A 20700-nucleotide genomic window follows, 5' to 3' on the forward strand; every position below is an offset into this window, starting at 1 on the left:
CTGAAAGACTTAGAAAAGAGTAATTATATGATCAATATTAAGCAACATGCTATGAAGAGACAAGTAGATGTCTGCCCTCATCAGTCTAGACTACTTCTAATGCTCATAAAAATTCTAAGGGGCAACAAAAGATTGAGCCCCAGCACTGAAAACCCTCACAAATTTCAAAACTAGCATCTGGCATTCCTGCTAAAATCAGCAATTGTCATCTTGGATGCAAAAACTAATCCTCCATTCCTAACTTAAACACTTCCATCCAGTTCATCCCAAGGAAATTTTGGAGAGGAAGGGAAGAAATTAACCCAAAACCTTGCCTTTTCTCCCTGATGCTCGTGGCCTAGAGAAAGGGTCTGCAATTCCAATCCAGCTCCCATCGGCAGGCATTGACAAAGGACGAGGTTTTCCTAAAGGCAACATAGGAGATCACAAGGAATTAAGCTCAGGAAACCAGTTCTTAAATTTTTACTTCTCACAACTAAGCAAAGTGAGAGATACAGCAACAAGGAGTTAAAATAGTACACAAAAAGAAATTCAAGATACTTTCACTGGTGAAATATAAGAAACCAATATGCTGAGACTGAACAGCCATAGTCTTGCTCTTTGAGAGCAGCAGTGGACATAATGACCAAAAGCTATAACCAAAGATAGACAGGAAAATGGCCAACCCTGCAGCAGCAGAGCCCAGCTGAGTGACGTTCATTAAAGAAATAGCAGCCTTTAAATTACATTCTTTCAGGTGTGGAGTATCATTCACATTCACAGCTTGCACAGAATGCCTTTGCAAGTCTAACGTAAAGTTTTCTAACATGAATTATTCTAAACTGACCAAAGGATTAACCATAACAGCAAGAATGAAAGCAGAATGAACTGACCATAAGACTGTGTTTTTTCCCTCATCTTGGCTGGTAAGATATTTGCTTCTACAGGATACCCAGGCAACTGATCCGAATCGGCAATAGTAAACCTTCGCCTTCGGCTCTCCTGATCCAGAAAAGAATTGGGAGACTCGGCACCCTTGGACCCAGGTAGCGGCTGGCTGGATTTGTTGCCTCCTCCATACACAAAACTCCCTTTTTCATCTCTGAAATGACACAAATCAGGTGATGGAAGACTTTATGATAAATATATTTACCAAGGAGAAAAGAAAGCTCCTCCCCTTAGGCTAATTCACTTATTGAACACACAGAGAGTAATTACATTAAATCAAATGCCCCAAGAAGTTTAAAGGTACTGCCCCTGAAAATGTTTCTGAGAAAGGAGACCTTTCTGCCCCGTGGTTATCAAAGCTCCCAGATTCACTGCCTGGTGTTCAGTACACAGCTGTTATAGGAGTACATACATAGATCTGTACATCTCTGTGTAAAGGCAACAGCTATTACCTTCACCTGAGGAATGAAGTCTGTTTTAATTATAGGAGCCAAATAACTGTCACTGATAACTTCATTACCTTCTCTTCCATCCAAAAGCAAGATTGCTTTGACAGTTTCAGTAATAAATTCATAGTTAATATACTAATAATTTCAAGCAACTTTTGCAGGGACCCTCTTCCTACAGCAATCCCTCATTCAAAAAGTAACAGACAGACTTTTAGAACCAATCCTTGTGAGCACCTTTAGAAGAAAAGCTACCCTCCAAGATTCACCCAGGGTTTTTTTTCCCCCTTCCTTTGTACATGCTACATTCTAAATCTTTGAAGCCAAGTCGGGCATAAAAACACACAGCCGTCTAAGCACAGACACACTCTAGTAGTCACAACAGCCCCCTGGCTAGTGTATGCCACTTCTTCCAGTTCTCCATCAAGAACAATGGTAGAGCTCAGTGAATGAGAGGGATCTGTTTATGGAAATGCAGGGGCAGCATTGTTACACCACAACTATCTGCACACAGAGCTCTCCTACAACACCACCATGTGGAGACTGCCATAGGGAAGGAAAGCAGCCACCGCTCTCTGTCTCCCCAGTGTGGACCAAAGGCAATCCACCTCAGAAAGATGAAAGTAAACAATCCACACCACACAAATGCACTGCAGTTCCAAAAGAAGAGCAAAAGATGCTAGGTGAAAGTGAAATAGCAAATAGAAGGCAAAAGAACTGCCCTTTCTCCTCTTCCTGGCTGCTACAGCTTCTCACATTTGCTTTCTTTCAAAGTTAAAAGAAACTTTCACCTTTCCCCCTTGTCAGCTAGGACAAGTTCCTCACTAACAGAGATTCAGGCCTAAAGACATCTGAAGTTAGATACAATTTTGTGACTCTTTAGGAAATGTGAACTGAACACATGCACATAATTCACTAATGTACTTGAAGTGTATCAATTTAAAGAACAGACCTAAACTCAGCTGCTAAATCTCTATGCCTGGTTTATGCCAACAGATATTTTTAAGACGTGGGCATGGCTAAACATGAGAAACAGGGAGAGAACAGGTTAAGATGGGCCCAGTAAGAGCAAAGAGACTCTACCTTGGGGAAACCCTCCCCCTCCTGCACTGCCCTTAAGACTGGAGTGACACAACTTCTGCCTCTGTGTCAGGCTTTGTGTGACAGGAGGCAAGTCCTCCTCCCACAAAAGTCCTTCAGCAGGATAGCAGGGCTATCTACGTGTAACCTAAAGTGTCCACGCTAGTCAGGAAGCATGACTTGCCTGAAAACTCTTCTGTTCACCACCTTCCCAGGTCAGCTGGCAGGGTTCTAATGTGAGTCAACATGGACTTCAGAACAAATAAAGAGCCACCCATACCACACAGCCACCACTCCCACCTCCCTTTTGTGTACACAGCTCTGTATCTTTATAGCTTACACTGCAGGATAAGAAACAAAGTTGAATTAATTGATTCTTCTTTCCCCTCAGTGGGAACGTTCCTGTTGTATACAACTTGCAGGTTTAACAATTTCAAGAAGACCTTTTCTATCCTAACTCCCAAAACAGTTACTTATCTTACTTAAAAAAAAAAAAAAAAAAAGACTTCTTGCTATGTGCAATCAGCTTTGTGCTAGTTTGAAGCAGGGTAGAATGTTTTGGTGAGAAGAACTAGATCATAGGCTGTGAAAGGAAAACAATGGTGATGTCCACTTCCCTCAGAGTCTTGCTGAAGGAGAAACAAAAACATTAGATAACACTCTCACCATTTTTGTGTCACTCTGCCTTGGGCTTCTGACTGAGCTGCATCTCTCTAACACACCCTCCACTCACCTTTGCTTCTTAACCTTTTGGCTGAACCTCTTTTTCTCCCTTAGGACTGGGGTAAGGTTGAGAGGGGCAGTGGGAAGGTGAGGGGTGGTTGAGAACCCCTCCTGGACACTCAGGTTTCTGGGAGGGGAGTTGTGTTTCTGTATTACCTTTTCCCTTGTCTATTTCTGTCTATAACTGTATATACTGTAAATATCTGCTTGTATATTGTGCTAGCTGTAAATAAAAGCTTCATTCATATTTCCAGAGCCAGCTGAGTCTAGTCAGGGTGATTTCTAAAGTGTGGGGGGGCAGGGAACACCCAAACCATCACAAGCTTAAAACAAAAATCAAAAACATAGCCCCAGAACAAACCCAAGAATGACATCTGTCCACATTTTGGGAAGAAGTCTGACCTATATGGCTCACAGTAATGGTCTACTAATAAAAATCTGTTACCATCCTGGTACTTTATGAATTTAAGCATACATTTAAGCAATTCTATGCAGTTAAGAAACCAGAAGAAAGCCTGTGAAATGTGTAATTTCTGCAAGATAATGTGTGCAGAGCTCCAACAACAAGCCAGATCAGAAACAACCATAATAAAGAAGTTTTTTGTTTGGTGGTGCATGTTTATTTACATACCGAGGAGAATAGGGAACAGCTGGTGGAGGTGGTATGTACAGATCCAGAATGGCTGGCTTCTCTTTTTTCAGTGAGGTATCCACAGTGCTTTCTGGTAACTGGACTGAAGTTGGCAGAAGATTGGTCTGAAATGTCAGACAGCTATGAAACATCTGAATATCGACTTACCACTCACAAAAAGTTAATTCAATAATCAATAGCAGCATTTCATCCCCTAGGGAACTACTATTTCTATGACTAACAAATACATCCAACATGCTCAGCATTTAAATTCTCCTCCATCTTCAGTTGTAGCTAGCTTTGCAGTCTCTCTCCCCTACAAAAATCCAATCACATGTAATACATTGGTCAAGGATATTTTCCTTTTTCCACTTTGCTTTTTCCTCCAGATTCCCCAGACAGAAAAAAGACAAAATCCTTTCCTCCTTTCTAGAGCCAGTAAAGGAATGAGATTTGTTAAATACAGATATCATCTGCAACGCTTATTTATAAAGCCAGCTCACACTACCCTTATTCTGTACACTGCAATGCCTGGGAGCATGGGTAGGAATACATTCAATTGCATCAAGGGATGTAACTGGGATAAGGAAAGCAGAGGAGAAATACAGTTGGTGTTGCTCATCTGACCAAGTCTGACATTTTGGTTTCTGTGGTTCACTTCTACATCTCCAGAATCTTTTCAGGCTCCTGTCTGCCTCTAGGACAGCAAAAGCTTGAAGGACTCCCCTCAAACTTTTCTAGCAAGAGGACTGCACTACTGCACTTGTCACAGACTTGTCCAGGCTTTCATTCTGGCCACTTAGTTAATGGCAGCCTTGCACAAGTATCTGCCTTTTACCAGTCAGTACTCTGGAGACCAGAACTGTTGGCATGCTTCTTCAATCACTCATTCCCCTAAGGAAATGCTGCTTGGCAGTCTATATCCCAAGCCCACCCCCACTCTTCACAGTGGAAACACAATCCTTGCTTCAGGTAACCCTGAAAAACCCATAAGGTGATGATTTTTTTCATTTGGCCCAAATTATAAGACAGGTATGATGCCACAAAAACAAGACATGGGCATTGGTGAAAAGAAGGATGAAAAGGAGCCATAAGCACATCATCTGCACACAGTTTACAAGAAACATGCCTGCCTTAAGACTTGTGATAGCCACTGGCATTTCACAGTTTGATAGGTTATCCTCACAACTGTAGAGACAGCTGTGTCAGAACAGAAGTTAAAATGGAAACCCTTCCTGCTTTTCTTTATTTCAGGTAATCAGTTTAGATTCGATCAGGTTATTTCCTTCTGTAAGCATTAATCCCTAAGCTTCTTGATAAAACCAGCCACAGGTATTTAAGAGTTATTAACATCACTTTCTCTACCTGCTCATTGCACAGTCTGTGAACTGGCCAACAATTGAATCTTACTTAAACAAGTAGTTTAAGTAACTTCTTGAAAACCACTCACTCTTTCCCACCCTTCACCAGAGGACAAATATACAGAATAATCTCAGTTATTTCAACAAAACACTTATCACTCTGCTAAATTCTTCCTCTATTTATTGCCCCATGGTAATGAATTCCATAAGTATCAGCAGTTTCACCTCAGGTAAGTTCTATCAGTAGTGCAGACATTTATTAAAATGCTCAAGACACTTTTGAGTATCGAGAGGGCACCAAAAACAGAAGGGGGAAAAAAAAAAGGCAAGAACATTTTCCCTTTTATCTGAAGAGCCAGAAGAGGACTGCCATTCCACCTAACCTTCCGTGACCTACACTTTAACATGAATACCCTGGGAGCATTTCTGGTATTTGGTTTTTGTTCAAGTTGAAACCGAAGCTTTCCCATCTTGATGTGGGAATTGAGCCAGCAGCCTCTCACCTGCACCAAGGGTGGTTTCCAGCGCAGGTTCTTCAGCGGAGCAGGAGTGAAATGGAAAGAGCCAGTGGGACGTTTCTTCAGCAGCAGCCGAACTCCAGCGGGATTCTCTCGCAACTTGGCCACCAGGTTTTTTAGTTGCCATCCAACCTGAAAGAGAATAATCACATCTTTTATTTATTGTTGCCTCTTTTCTGAAAGCAAGCAAGGAAAACCCAAACCCTCTGGTTTAATATGAACATAAACAGAGAAAAGAGAGCCAAAAAGAGTCAGGAAAAAGAAATATGGGAAGCTTCTGTGGTGAGTTAGGAACTTTCCCACCTCAGCTATTGAAATTTACCAGCTCAGATGGCTTGGAAGTATGATAAAGTTACATTTACAGCAAAGAAAAATTTACAAGAATATATTCACAACTTATTTCCAAGTATTTACAAATATATACAAATTAGGAATAATACATAAATCCAAACTCCCTCCCAAAAAAACTGACCAGAAGGGGCTCAAAGCTACCCTCTTTCTCCCTCTTCCTTCCCAGACAGACAAATAAAACAACCAGCAAAGCTCATCTTGTTATCTGTTAGCCAATGTTAGCGGAGAGATATTAGAGCAGAATGAAGGAAGCAGCATCCCAGAACAGAGTGGGACAAATTATTTACATTTTGGCTTTTTATACCTTTCAGCAAACCAATGAATGATATAAACTTCATAATTATTTTCTTTTTACAACCAGTGATGTAATTTCTCTCATCAAGGTATTCCAATTAGCATCAAACTAGGACAGCTCCTTTTCGGAAGGTGCTTATTTGTTTTATTTCAAAGGCAGATCACAGGATATTAGGGGTTGGAAGGGACCCAAGAAGATCATCGAGTCCAACCCCCCTGCCAGAGCAGGACAATCCTATCTAACACAGATCACAGAGGAACACATCCAGACAGGCCTTGACAGGCTCCAGAGAAGGAGACTCCATGACCTCTCTGGGCAGCCTGTGCCAGTGTTCTGGGACTCTTACAGTAAGGAAGTTCCCCCTTGTGTTGAGGCAGAACCTCTTTTGCTGCAACTTACACCCACTGCTCCTTGTCCTGTCCTAGGGAGCAGTGAGCAGAGCCTGTCCCCCCTCTTCTGGCAGCCCTCAGATACTTATAAACCTTTATCAAATCCCCTCTAAGTTTTCTCTTCCCCAGACTAAGCAGCCCCAGGTCCCTCAGTCTCTCCTCATAAGCCATGCCCTCCTGTCCCCTAATCATCCTTGTAGCTCTCTGCTGGACCCTCTCCAGCAGATCTCTGTCCCTCTTCAACTGGGGAGCCCAAAACTGAACACAGTATTCAAGATAAGGTCTCAGCAGGGCAGAGTAGAGGGGAAGGAGAACCTCCCTTGATCTGCTGGACACACTCCTCCTAATACACCCCAGGAATCCCATTGGCCTTCTTGGCCACAAGGGCGCATTGCCGTGCCATGGGTAACTTGTTAGCCACCAGCACCCCCAGGTCCCTCTCCACAGGACTGCTCTCCAGCAAATCACCTCCCAGCCTGTCCTGGTGCAGTTTGCTATTCCTCCCCAGATGCAGGACTCTGCACTTGTCCTTGTTGAACTTCATCTGGTTCCTTTGTGCCCAGCTCTCTGTCTGTCCAGGTCTCTCTGGATGGCCGCACAGCCTTCAGCTGTATCAGCCAAGCCTCTCTACCTAAGACGTAAATTAAACATTGAGATACTAACCAATGCTCTTTATACCTCAGCTGTGGCCCTAGAAGGGCACATGGATGTGCTGAAATTGAGTAACACTGAGATTTGCAGTGAACAACCTCTGCCATGTTCGTTTCTCACACTGAAAGGCATTGCTGACCTGAGATAAGCAAAAAATGTAATCATTTCATATAAGTTCCCAGATGCAAACAATTTGACAAGTCCTCAGGGTTTGTTTAAAGCTGTTTTTATGTCTGTACTGCAGTAAATTGTCACAATGCATTTTAAAAACAACACACAAAGTATGTTAATACAATGCACAGCATTTCAATGCGAGATATTGCACATTTCTAATATAACAATGCCGCAAAGAAATGGCAAAGATTTGTCTTAGAAACAAAATGCTAACAAGATCCAAAGATTTCAACAAGGGAACATCTGAACTGCCTCCTGACCCCATCCATTTAGAAGACGCTGGGAGCAAGCTTTGCAGAGGTGAGGTTGGCAAGGCTGTTTGTTACTCACCACAGTTTGCCGATTGACCTGGATCACTTCATCACCAGCATGAATCTTCTGAGATCGGTCAGCAGGGGACTACAAAGAGAAACCAGAAGCATGTGCTTTAGCAGGTACTCTTACCTCCCATGGCAACCCACATTAGTCCAAAAGGTTGTATCTACAAAGGCCACTAATGACAATTTTCGCACTGCTAGATCACACATTACATCTGTTGATGACTTGAGAAATGCAAACAAATTCAACTCGTAATTTGTTTTTTTTCTGTGGGGAGAACTACAGGAAAAATGAGACAGCATAGCCTGTATCTGTCACAGGCCAAATCCTGCTTCGGTCATGAGATGGTCTCCCCTGTTTTCGCCTCCAGTTGGTACTGCAGTTTCAGAAAGCAGTGGGAGAGGACTGAAGAGAAGAATTCTGTCCTAACACAGAAGTTATCTTTAACTCAGCTTTCAAGGCATACTGACTGAAAAAAGCAAATTGTTTTTTTCCAAATGTAAGACAAAAAACCCTCCAGACAAAATAGATCTGTCACACTTTCCCTTCCTGTTTCCTAGTGTAACATCCAAAACGCGAGATTATCTCCCTGCATCACCAAGGTCAAGAGATAAAAACATATGCTTGCACACATCAAGTGTGTGTAGACAGGTATTTTTCCAATACCTGTCTAATAATAATACTACTACACTTTAAAACACAATCTTCCTGGAACAAAAGCCAACCCCCAGGGAACCATTAGCAACAAATAGCTTAGGATGACAGTATTTACTTACATTTATCTACAGCTGGTGCCATAAAACAGCTATTGCTGCAGCTGTTAAAGAAAAGTCTCACTCCTATAACACACCAACTCTGCCAGCCTTGACAACACCCTAAACGTACCAGCATACTACCCTGGTATATTGCACCCAAGTCACAGGACAATTTCTCCTCCCATTCCCATGAGCTGGCAGCAGGTCAGCTCTTCCTAGTGACTCCAGAACTAAGGCCTTAGATTAAGGAACTGTAGGAATAAACAGTGCAACAAGAGAAGCAAACATGGGAGAATTTGTGGGAGGCTCCAACTATCATGAGTAATGCTGTTTCCTTCATTGTTTTCTCACTTCCTCCGAGAGAAAATGCCCCCATTGAAGCTGCATATGTGTCTATGAGTCAACCAAGACCACAAATTCTGGGCCAAAGTCAAGTTTGTGTAAAATAAAGCTGATTTCCACCTGTCCTTAGGGCAATCAACAGCCCATGCAGGGGAGTGCCACCTATCACAGCGGAGACTGCAATAGCATTGTGAAAACAGAGGAAAGAGCAAAGTTTAGCTCTAGACCAACATGATGCTGAAAGTTACAACTCAGGGATCCTCTTAGCTGACTGGTAGCAAATTCATAGACTTCCCTGGCCCTTGCAATGTGCAATACTGCTAATCCTGGGCTGCAGTTCCACTGCGTTCCAAAACGCTGGATTCTGGGAACAGTTACTACAACTCCACTCCAAACCTAACAAGAAAACTGATGCAGTCTGGGTCACCTAAACGACTTTGTTAAGCAAGGTTCCAGAAGCACTGAAAACGGCAGAGACAGCAACTTGCAGCATATACTTTAATGGCAGGGGCTGGAACTGATTTCACATACCTGCAGAAACTAGTTTAATTAGACTAACAGTTAGCCACACAGGCAAAACATTTACAAACTGTGAATAAACAAACGATGCCTCACAAGTATTTAAAACAGCAATATCATGAAAGCCATATGTAAGACAGGACATAGTAGCACAAAAAGTCAAACTGAATGCTACTGTCAGACAACCTCAGTTATCTACATTTCTTTCACTTACGTTTTCTGTAGTTCCAGTGATTACATGTAAGCCATCATAAGTTGATTTGATGTACATTCCCTAAACATAAGAACACAAAACCCAAGTTTAACAGCATAACTTATCTAATTAAACAGTGGTTGGCAACAGACCAAAAACATGATTAACAACACCTAAAAATCATGTGTTTTCCCTAGAAAAGCACGAGGCCTAATATTACAACAGTCTAAACCTCTTCACAAATCACATTTACTGTCATTATAGTACTTACCATTACTTAAACCATCTAATACATAGACTGTAACTTAGAAACACAGTCTGGTTGGTAATACCAAACACTGCTAGTCTTACTGGCTTGTTGGTCTTTGGCCTAGAACAAAAATTTTATTGTCACTGCTTGCTCTGAGTTACAGGTGTTACTAGGTGGCTGCCAGCTCCCTACATACAAAGCACACTTACACAGGTAAGCTACAAATATTGCCTCCATGTTCTTCTAGTTTCTCTTGGCAAGTAAACATGCAGACTGCCCTGTAACCATAGTGCTGACATAAGCACTGAATGCTGTGGCAGAACTAAGTATTTGTGCCTCTATGCTAATACGGAGTGTGAATATAAGGATGAGGTGAGTGTTGGCTGCATGAATACTAAATCACCAACAGGCTATTTACAAGCTGTGGCAGAGTTTTCTCCATAAGAGGTAACCAGTACATTGGCTTCATTACTTATGAACAAATACATCATCACTTTTCCTAGCTACATCTGTTGCTAGAAGCACTTGCAATGAGCTGTACAGAACTCAGTGTTATTCAAGAGTCAAAGGCAGCTTATCTGCCTAAAATTACCACTCTTGCTTAGCAAGGCAAGACAAAGGGTAAAATTGCTTTGCCCCTTCCTCTCCAGCCAATTGCCTTTCATGTTTGCCAGCTAATATCCAATTGCATGCACCTCTCTTCTTGTTTCTTAGTCCAGGCTAGGCTGACTCTTTCATTGTATCTCGCACCTTTCTCAAAGAGGTTCCCACAATTTCAAGAATGCATTACTGATTCAGTCAAATTCAATGGCCTAGGTAAAATTATATAGCATAGTAAGACCATAAAGCTTGCTCTGCAAGTGCTCATCTCTTCTGCCTGCAGGGCAAGGAATTGGAACACAAATGCACTTAAGAACTTAAATTCTCCCCAACTCATCCCTGTTTGTCTGTTCCCCAGGCAAAAAACAACCCAAGATTTAAAACAGTTTCTCATAACCAGCACTCAGCTAAACAGCAGCCACTGAATGGACTACATTCAGTAACTACACAGGGCCACTGAGCATTCAAAAGGATTTATTATATTCCTGCCAACAGCAAACCTCAAAAATCCTCATATTCTTCTGTCTTGTTTGTCTTTCAAGCACAAATACCATTTCTCATCACCTTTTCCTTCCCCCAGTCACCCCTAGAAAAATACCTCGTTTTTGGTCACCTGAAAAATAGAACAATTCATTTCACAAGCATCTGTAAATTCCCCAGTGTCCTGTTGAAGACACAAATCTGCAACAATTTACCACCAAAAAAATAGATATTTGGGATCAAACCTATCAACATACATACCCATCTCTGGCAGCCACTTCAGCATACCTCCTGACAATCACCAGAGTTCCTCCCCACATCTCTTTTTGTTCCCTTTTAGTTTTAAAATATCACCTCCTTGCGAGCACTGGCTCACAGGGCCACCTATTAATCTCTGGAGACCAAAGGACACTCCAGAGTAAGTCCTTACCAGGCCTTCCCCAGGTTTAATGTTGGTTAAATGAACCTCCTCCAGACAAGCACACTGGCTCATCAATGGATCTGTAGTTGATCGGGTGGCTTTATCGCAAATGCCATTTAAAGTCTTGGCCTATAACGAGAACATATAAGAAACAGTTACACAATTTCTCTCCTGTCTTCTTCCCCTTTCAGTTATCAAAAACAGAAAGGAAAGGATATCTGAAATTTGGCCCACTTACAAAAGCCTAGTAAAGAATCACTGAAAGAGAAGATTGATTTGAACAGATCTATCCTACAGCATGTGAATTTTCTTAACTGTAACCTAGCAGAACCTGTTCTTGTTCCTGGCACCTCATCATCACTAACTGATGCCAACACATCCTTTGTTTTAAAAAGGAATGCTTGACAAGAAATGAAGCAAAAACATTGGGTTTGTTTACTTTAACCAAAATACAACCCACTGCAATAGTGCATCATTTTGGTGATTCCTCATGGGAACAATTGGCATTTTTTCATATTGTTCTGCAGAACAATGTGAAATTTCTGCCATGTGGATAAAATTGACCACGTGTCAGAAAAAGTAAGATACTGGTCACTGACCTATCTACACAAAGCTTGACAGTACAAGGTCAGATATCTAGGTCTTAAGCACTTCAGCATTTCTTCTCTCCACTGTGCCTCTGAGTTGATCTCTTTTGGAATGCTAATGCAAGCAAGGTTCATATTTCCTTTTTCCCAAAACATAACTGATCCTAAGCCAATATTGCAACTAAAGGCAAATTCTGACCTTGTGCATGTATCAGTAAAGTCAGAGGCTCTGTCTTGCACAACTTTTAACTAGCTAAATGACTAGTGAATCAGGGAGAGGGGAGGAAGTCTAAAAATCCATGTGCCCCCTACACTCACAGATTTCAATAATGCCCCACAGTGTGATTTGGATTTTGAGATTAAATCAATGCAAAGAAAAGCTTAAAAGGAGAGGACAGTGAGGACCAGTACACAATTCAGTAGTTAGTTATACACAGTTTGGGAACCAGCAAGGTAAGCCATTTTTCACACAGGATTTGAACGGTTCAAAGTAGTCACATGTAATCACAGGACCAGGGAAGCTGTGAGGACAGAAGACATCAGTTTTGGACTACAAGGTCCCTGGAAACAATAGTTCCAACTTTCGTTGTTGTTCCTTTGTTTTACATCAGATTTGCAGGGTTGCCATAAAATAAATGGCAACAAAGCTTAGCTGTGAATGCAAGGAACTGCTCAAACAAGGGAACTTCAAACAATAACTGTTCCAGAGTGGGTGTGCACAAATGGAAAGATGCAAAAACCTCCCATTTATGTGGTCTCATTATTTATGAACAAAATTATTTTTAGTTCTAAATTCCTAAGCATCTATGAGCTTGCGGAAGGCCTTATCAAAGAGCACAGCCTGGTTCATGTCAAAAGCAGGAAGCGATGATTAACTGTTAAAAACACAAAAAAGCATTCCATTATGCTCCTCCTTTGGTCACAAGACTGCTTCAAACAGCAATGAAAATGTACAACCAGAGACAGACCTTCAGTTCTGTAGCAGGGCAGGTTTTATATAAGTTTAATAAAGCATAGTGTCTATTAAGGCACTAAATACACTTCACAGGAACGACTGGTCTAGTCTACAGTTGGTTTAGAGTACTACCCCTCCCTTGAAAATCTGGGGTCTCTTGAAAAAATTCTCCTGAAAAAGAACTATGCAATGAAACTTTAAGGGATACTCAACTATTACAGACACTATTGTCTGTTCAAATTTCATTGATTTCCTCTACAGAAAAGAATACTCACAAAAATAGCCCAGAACAATTCTTCCTTGCATGATGTGCTTATATGTATGGATTGCAAAGCTGCTGTCAGTACTCAGTGCAGAAGTCACTGGAATAAATGTGAATGCAAGCAGCTGAGGTTCAACAGAAACGTGTACTTACTACAGTCTGAACTTTATCTTCCATGTCAGCTACAGTGCAGTCCTAAAAGCAAGAACAAGAGCTCTGCATTAACCAATAAACATGTAAACACATCACCGCTGAAAACTCTGCAAAGCTATCACGTTAACCTCAAACTGAAATAGAGCCATTCATGTTGCAGGGATTAATCAGATCAGTTTCACTCAGTTGGGCTGTTCACCAAGTATTCAATTACAGCAGCAGACTTTTCCACCAAAGCAAAACCCTGCACACTAAAACTAGACTCAGAGAAAGCCAGGCACATGAGCTTGCCTTACAATAATAAACTCCAGTTCAGGCCCTCCTTAGTCCCAGGCATGAAAATGGATCTAAAACTATTGTTAAAAATAGAAAGATTTTTTTCTTAAATGCTATCAATGACATTCCTGAGGTACAAAGGACTAAACACAAAGCATTAGTTACACAGGTCAGGCACAAAAGTCTTTGAACTGAAAACTTCATGTAACAAGCTACAGAAGTCATCGTTTTCTTCAAGAAGAGCTGATCTAAAGAATAGTGTTAGATTCTCAGATTAAAACACTAAACCAGCAAATTAATAATGGAATGAGATTTACAATATCTATAAGGAGAAAGTCCTCAGACCCCAAGCACTTAAACACGGTTAAATTACAAGATCTTTGCTTTAAATATCTCCACCTGCCATAACTACTTGCATACCAACCACACAATGCCCAAGAGGAACTGTGAATCATCTTCAACACTTCTTTTGTTCCTTCCTATCTCTATTCCGTGTTTTTAACATACAGAAATCCCAGATAAACAATACAGTCCTCCAGATACAGACACACCATAGATAAATAAAACAACTCAGCTATGTTCTCTTTTATGGTTTTGTAAGCCTTAATACGGTATTCACTGTTGCAATGACTAAGGTTGTGCTTTTCACGCTGTCAAAAGCCTTAATACACTACTACAAGGTTGAAACTCCATCATGGTGCATCAGCAAAATTTTCCCCTGCTGAATACATCTGCATGAATCAATAGTGAATGTCACCTATCTTGATGCAGCCCAGTCACTCAAAGTCCTTCTGATCCTGCTCATCTCTGTTTACACTGGTAATTATTTTAACCTCAAAGTTTGCCATAAATCTTTACTAAACAGTGGACTAACTTCTGTTCCTGGTGTCTGTATAGCTGTCATTAAAGACAAATGGCAACTTACTGTGTTCCTGCCTTGGTTTACTATTCATCCACTTTTACACATCATTTACAGTTATACAGAGCAGCATTGGTTCCACGAGAGCCACCCAGGTCTCTTCTCAACTATGAGAACTGGCTATATATTCCCTCAGTCTATTTCCTCATGTGAAGTATTTCTGAAGTCTAAAAACTCATCTCTAGTTTTTTCAACTGTATCTCTCTTCCACAGAAGTAGAAAACTTCAGATCATTCTAGTGTATCTGCAGTGCCCCAATACAAAATAATGCTGATTCTTCCCCTATTAATGCTTTTTCTAATATGTGTCAATCTCATTTTTTATCATACCTCACATCAACTTGCCATAGAAGCACTCTGATGTCATTCAAAAGGCTAGGGTTTTATTCACCAACTTCCACTCCTCTGCCACCAAAGGCTGATTTAACTCACAGATTAGACACTATTTTTAGTAGTTTTATTAATACAGTTCAGCAATCTCTTATCTCAGTTCCTGTAGCACTCTTGGGTGAACACCATTTGCTCCTAGAAATATTTTCTGTTCTACTTCATAATCTGCAAAGCTGTAGCTGTAAAAATCACTGAACTTCTTCAACTGCACACTCAGCACCCAAACAAGAACAGCAATCAGGATCAAGGCAAACTTGCACGCCTTTGAAAATATAATATCCATTATAACACCCAGACACTATCTTTCACAATGATCTACCCAATATAATTAGGCACCACCATAGCTTGGCAGTGCATGGGATATTACTATTCTTTGACATCACCTCAAAAGAGTAAGACTCACCCATGTCACAGGACATGGTCCTTCAGAGTTCAAACAATACACCACCATGGACTGACAGTTACAAGCAAATTCAGCAGGAATGTAAATGCACACAGTGCTTCACAGCCAAAGCAATGGCACCTCAGAACAGTTTCAGCGAAGCAGTATTATTCAGAGTAAAATGACATCACAGCTGCTACATGTCCTTTCAGTTATCACCAAAGTGAGTGCCCACCACACAGGTGACAAATAGAAAGTGTGCTCTCGCACTACTGGCGCAAGTCTGCCTACTGGGCTGTATACCGTAAAGGTGTCAGCTCCTTCCACTGAACACAGCATTTCCCATGTAGTGGCTAAAACAGCCTGTAAAGGAAAAGACCTAAGGAGTACACAAGCATCTCTATAACCACCAACGGAGTCATGTTTTCGTTTGGAGTCTGCACTGAGCACTGTTTTACAACACGTTGTTTGGAATTTGAAAAAAATAAATCTTCAAATGCAGAGCAACTTTTTCAAACATCAATCCTCTATCCATTGAAGTTCAAGAACTCAGAGTACCCTCTAAACCAGTTAGTCAAATACAGCTGAAAAGAGCAAAATTGAAAATAGAACAAAAAAAAAAAAAACCAACCAAACAAAAAAAAACCCAACAACACCACAGCTCAGAAAAACAGACAACCAAAAGTGACCTCCATACACCTTCAAAGCTTCAAGTAAGCTCTCATTTCCACATCTGCTTTCCAATTAGCATTCTGCAAACAGCAAGTACATGACTTCCCCAAGCATCCCCCTTCCTTCCCTTTTGGAAAGCAAAGAGGAAAAGAAATCAGCTGACCTTCTGAACAGTAGTAGTGAGATCCAAGCAGAGCTGAATGATTCTGTTCTTCATTGAAGAAAAGTCAGCAATACCTGTAAATGGAGCCCTGTAACAAGGGAAAAATCCTCTTAAGCAGAAGGCACCAGGTTTCTCCCACCCTACCTTATCAGTGAGGAATATGACTTGAGAGCAAGAGCTGTAACTCCAACATCTGTACAAGGCTGCAGTTTTCCAATATAAATGGACCTGACTACATAGTTCTGTTCTTGCACCAGAGCTTGTGACTATCCAGCCACGTGTGGTTATAAGCACAGATAGAGAGCAAAACCAGAAGAACCAGTCAATTTTCCAAGCTGCATGCTCAACTTAGATTATACTGATCACTCTCAGGTTTGTCAGTGAGTAGTCTTTGATTACTAAGCTCAGAATGGAGAGGGGGGAAAAAAAATCTAAAAATCAAAAGGAAATTAAACAGAAAACCCACCACACCTCTAAGCTCCACCAAAAAAATGCATTTTCACATTTTACACACACAGGTGCAGTATGGCTCAATCTTGAGAGAAGGATCACTATAGGGAGGGCAACTTTAGAGCCCTTAAAGTGATCTCAGACCCTCCAGACAGCTGAAAGAGCTAGAAGTAAGGTCAAGAAACTTCTCAAGTAAGTTTGGATGTGGACAAGTTAGCCATCGTGCTGCCAGTGAGCTGCAGAAGAAATTCAAGGCAATGTGCCAGGAATAGGGCGAGAGAAGTGAACAAGGTGAGAGGCACAAGCTGTTAACATCACTGCCTAGAAACAGAGTTGAGTTTTTGCTGGAAACCAGAGATACTGAAGGATAAAACTGTTGCTTGCTGCCAATCCTCACGCAGCTCTCTTCCTAACCTTCCTTCTCAGGAAAGCTGGCAAGGGAGCTTGAGAATTTATGCTCATCTGTTATGACAGACAGCATCCCTGACAGCACCCAGCTGGCTCAGTTGCCCTTCTGCTGCAGCTATCACAAAACAATTCTGGCTCTTGCCAGGAAAATAATAATTTAAAACCAAAACACAGCCCACTCTGAAAAAAACCCAAACCAACTAACAAAACAGAAAAAGAAAAAAATAAAAGTTGCCCAAGGACATTGGATGCCCCCTCCCTGGAGGTGCCCATACCAGGCTGTATAAAGCCTTGAGCAACCTGGTCTAGTAGAAATTGTCCCTGACCATGCTGGGAGGGTTGGAAATAGATTATTTTTAAGGTCTCTTTCAACTCAAACCATTCTATGAATCTATTTAAAAACAAAACAAATCACCACCACTCACAACACAAGCACACAAAACACACACACAAATCTTATTCTTACCTGTCCAACCACGCAAGGAGGGCCTTAGCAGCACCAATAAGCTCTACCACAGAAGTAAGGAGTTCATTGGGGGGCTTGTGAGAGGTATTTCCATCATAATTTGAACTTTTCCTACGGCTGCTGATATAATTTTGCAGATTGTTGGATGATGCCCGCAGCTTGAGAACCAGGTTCTTCATATTGTCAGTTTCAAGGCCATAGTTCTGCAAGGAATATTAAGCTTCATAAATCTCCCTATTGAGGAGTTCCATTTGCCATATAGAATACATCTGATTGGAAGAAACCACAAAGATCATCCAATCCAATCCTCAACCCAGCACTGAAGGCTCAACAGTAAACCATGTCCTTAGACAGCAGATCCACACTCTGGTTAAACACCTGTAGGAATAGTGACTCCACTACTGCCCTGGGCAAAGCACTCTAAGGTTTTGATAACCCTCTCTGTGAAGAAATATTTTCTAACATCCAGTCTGAGCCTCCCTTGGTGCAGCTTGTAACCATTTCCTCTAATCCTGTCACTTGGCACCAAGAGGAGGGTGTCCCTCTCCTCACTCCAATCTCCCTTCAGGCTGAGGTCTCTCCTTGGCCTCTTCTCCAGACTTAACAACCCCAGCCTCTGGAGACACTCCTCATAAGTGCTATGTTCCAGACCCTTTGTAAGCCATGTTGCCCTTCTTTGGACACCCTCCAGCACCTCATATGGGATGAAAAGTCTGGTTATTGATCCTTCTTTTTGTCCCGTCCCCCCCTTCCTTTTTTATTGCCTTCTAAGATTTGTTCTACACTGTAGCCACTAAATAATGTTTTGTGGGTGTCAAATCCTCTCAGTTTCTGACATTAATCAATAAGAGTAAAATCCTAATTCCCCATATGATAAGACATCTTAAAATACAGTTGGAATAACAGGGTTGTCTTGTTTTTCTTTCTGTTAAAACAAAGTAAGTGCTGTTTTTGTCTACAAATGCTTTCTATGCTGTGGTACATAAACTCTGAAGCAGCAATAAATTCATAGCTGAGTTTCATGTGACAAGAAACAAAAACAACAACAGGAAGCATATATATTTTCACAGTCAACAGCTGGAATGTTTGCATCACAAGCTTTCAGTAATTCATAGAATCACAGAATGAGTAAGGCTGCAAAAGATCACTGAGTCCAATGATAACCTGACCATCATGACCACTAAATTACATCCTAATTGCACTCCTTGATTACAGTAGTGTATTTCCTTGGAAGTTTGAGGACTACATCAACACCATACACAGCCATTGAAGCCAGTCTTAGACACTGCATCTTTCATTCAACAGAGTCTTTGCAACAATTTTTGAAACCTACAGAAATCTGCAAAGCTTGCCTGTAATTTCAGGTTTATAAATTCAAACCCAAAGAAATCACACTCTCTGAGATTAAACCAAATTGTTTTAAGCAACATGGTGATCATCTCATTCCAAACAGGTAAGAAATACTATATTTTTACCTGTTTCCAACTCAGTTTTGTAATCAAGACTGTCTTCTTTTTGCTGTCAGTGTGAAATGTGGGAATTACATAGGAATAAACTGCTGAGTACCCCTGTTTTTGAATTATCCCACTTTGCAAGTGGGCATCTTCTGAAAGTTGCACCCCAGGAAATACTCAAGCCACCCAAAAAAAAACCCCAAACCCCAAAAAATAACCCCAGACACCCAAACCAAATCACTTAAAAGATATTAAAAAAACCTCCACAACCCACACTGCCTTTCTCTACTCTCCTTCTGCAGAAGGCTCTTGCTACCTACCTCCAAGTTCCATAGATCAGTCAGCTAATCTTTTTTCCTTTCCCTCTCAACTCAAACAACTACAGCAAATCTTAACTCTGTTCAATTCCAAATTTCCAGTGCCTCCACTCATGAACATCAGGAACACAGCATCACCCAGGCTGAATTGAGGTCCCTTCCAGCCTACACCATTCTATGATTTTGATTCAATCTCCTGCTCATAGCAGGCTCAGTTGTGAGCTCAGACCAACTTGCTTAGGGCTCGACTATTAAGTCAGATCTTGTAAACCTTCAATGACTGCACAACCTTTATAGGCAACCTGATCCACTGCCTGACTATAATCAGAATGAGAAAGTGTCATCTCCTACTGGCCTCAACCTCACATTTCAGCTGCTCAGAACCTCTCATCCTCCCACCATACACCTCCATGGACAGCCAGATTTGCCACCTTCCATCTGTGTGCCCTCTTTTGACAGGTGCTGGAGCTCTACTGTTAGGCCTCCCTGAAGCCATGTCTTTTCCAGAGTGAACAAGCCCCAGCTCCTCAGCCTCTCCTCACATGTAAGTATTCCTACCCTGGCCAACCTAGTCACCCTGGACTAAGCTTACTCTGGTTTGTCCATATCTTTCCTGTACTTGGGGTGGCAGAGGGGTGGCATGTGTAGACTAATGAGTGTTGACTAAAGAGTGATTATCACATCCCTCCCTCTCCTGGCTGTGCTTCCATTAATGAATCCCAGGGTGGTGCTAACATTTTTGCTGCCAAGGCACACTGCTGGCTTGTGGTTGCATTCCCTCCATAATCAGGGATCCATAAAAGAGGCTGGAATAGCTTTAATCAGGTGTTTTACAGAAAAATTAAAGAGAATAACTGCCACAAACAAACTCACCAGTGTATGGAGAGTATTCAGCCACTCTGCTACCTTTAAAATACCTACTACCTCTTATGGATAAGATCCCAGTGTGATACGAGTTACACAACTGCCCCCCCCCCTCCTGTCCCTGAGGGCCACTGGCAAGGAAGTAGCCTTAAATTGCAGCCAGAAGTACAGGTTGAGAGGACATATCCAGTTAAAAAAAATGTCATTGTTGCAACAGCAAAGGATATCCAGGTTCAGAGAGGGAAAGATCTGGGTTACTAAACAATGCCGAAGCACTTGCACAGTGCCAGGTGTCAACTTAGCCTTTAATTAAAAACCAACCAAACAAATGAACAAGAGCATCATTCAGATGCATTTCTCATAGTTCATTTTCTCCTCCTCACAGGACATTGCATATGAGCCTCTTCTTGGAGAAATAATTTTTCACTAACAGGTCAGGTTGTGGAGTAGGTTCCTGTGACCACAAGAATTTGAAAGTAGCTATCCATAAACCAGGTCAGATTCTTGTTTTGGCCTTAAAACATTCACATACTCTCTATTATCTCTCTTTCACCTTACT

The 20700-nt window shown here is 41.5% G+C and overlaps 1 protein-coding gene across 1 annotated transcript in view; it reads right to left on the reverse strand.

Annotated features, from left to right (window-relative positions):
* CNKSR3 (CNKSR family member 3) overlaps positions 1–20700 on the reverse strand; it is a 61615-nt gene that overhangs the window by 7572 nt on the left and 33343 nt on the right. The window contains exons 3-12 of the mRNA XM_064169437.1: positions 17507–17709; positions 16183–16270; positions 13382–13423; positions 11434–11553; positions 9695–9754; positions 7877–7945; positions 5672–5818; positions 3808–3932; positions 873–1081; positions 315–404 (exon numbers count right to left, since the gene is read on the reverse strand). Coding sequence (XP_064025507.1) covers positions 315–404; positions 873–1081; positions 3808–3932; positions 5672–5818; positions 7877–7945; positions 9695–9754; positions 11434–11553; positions 13382–13423; positions 16183–16270; positions 17507–17709 — 1153 coding nt within the window. The remainder of the gene's footprint in view (positions 1–314; positions 405–872; positions 1082–3807; positions 3933–5671; positions 5819–7876; positions 7946–9694; positions 9755–11433; positions 11554–13381; positions 13424–16182; positions 16271–17506; positions 17710–20700) is intronic.

This window comes from Pogoniulus pusillus, chromosome 31 (genome assembly GCF_015220805.1).
Source record: "Pogoniulus pusillus isolate bPogPus1 chromosome 31, bPogPus1.pri, whole genome shotgun sequence".
Classification (NCBI taxonomy): Eukaryota; Metazoa; Chordata; class Aves; order Piciformes; family Lybiidae; genus Pogoniulus; species Pogoniulus pusillus.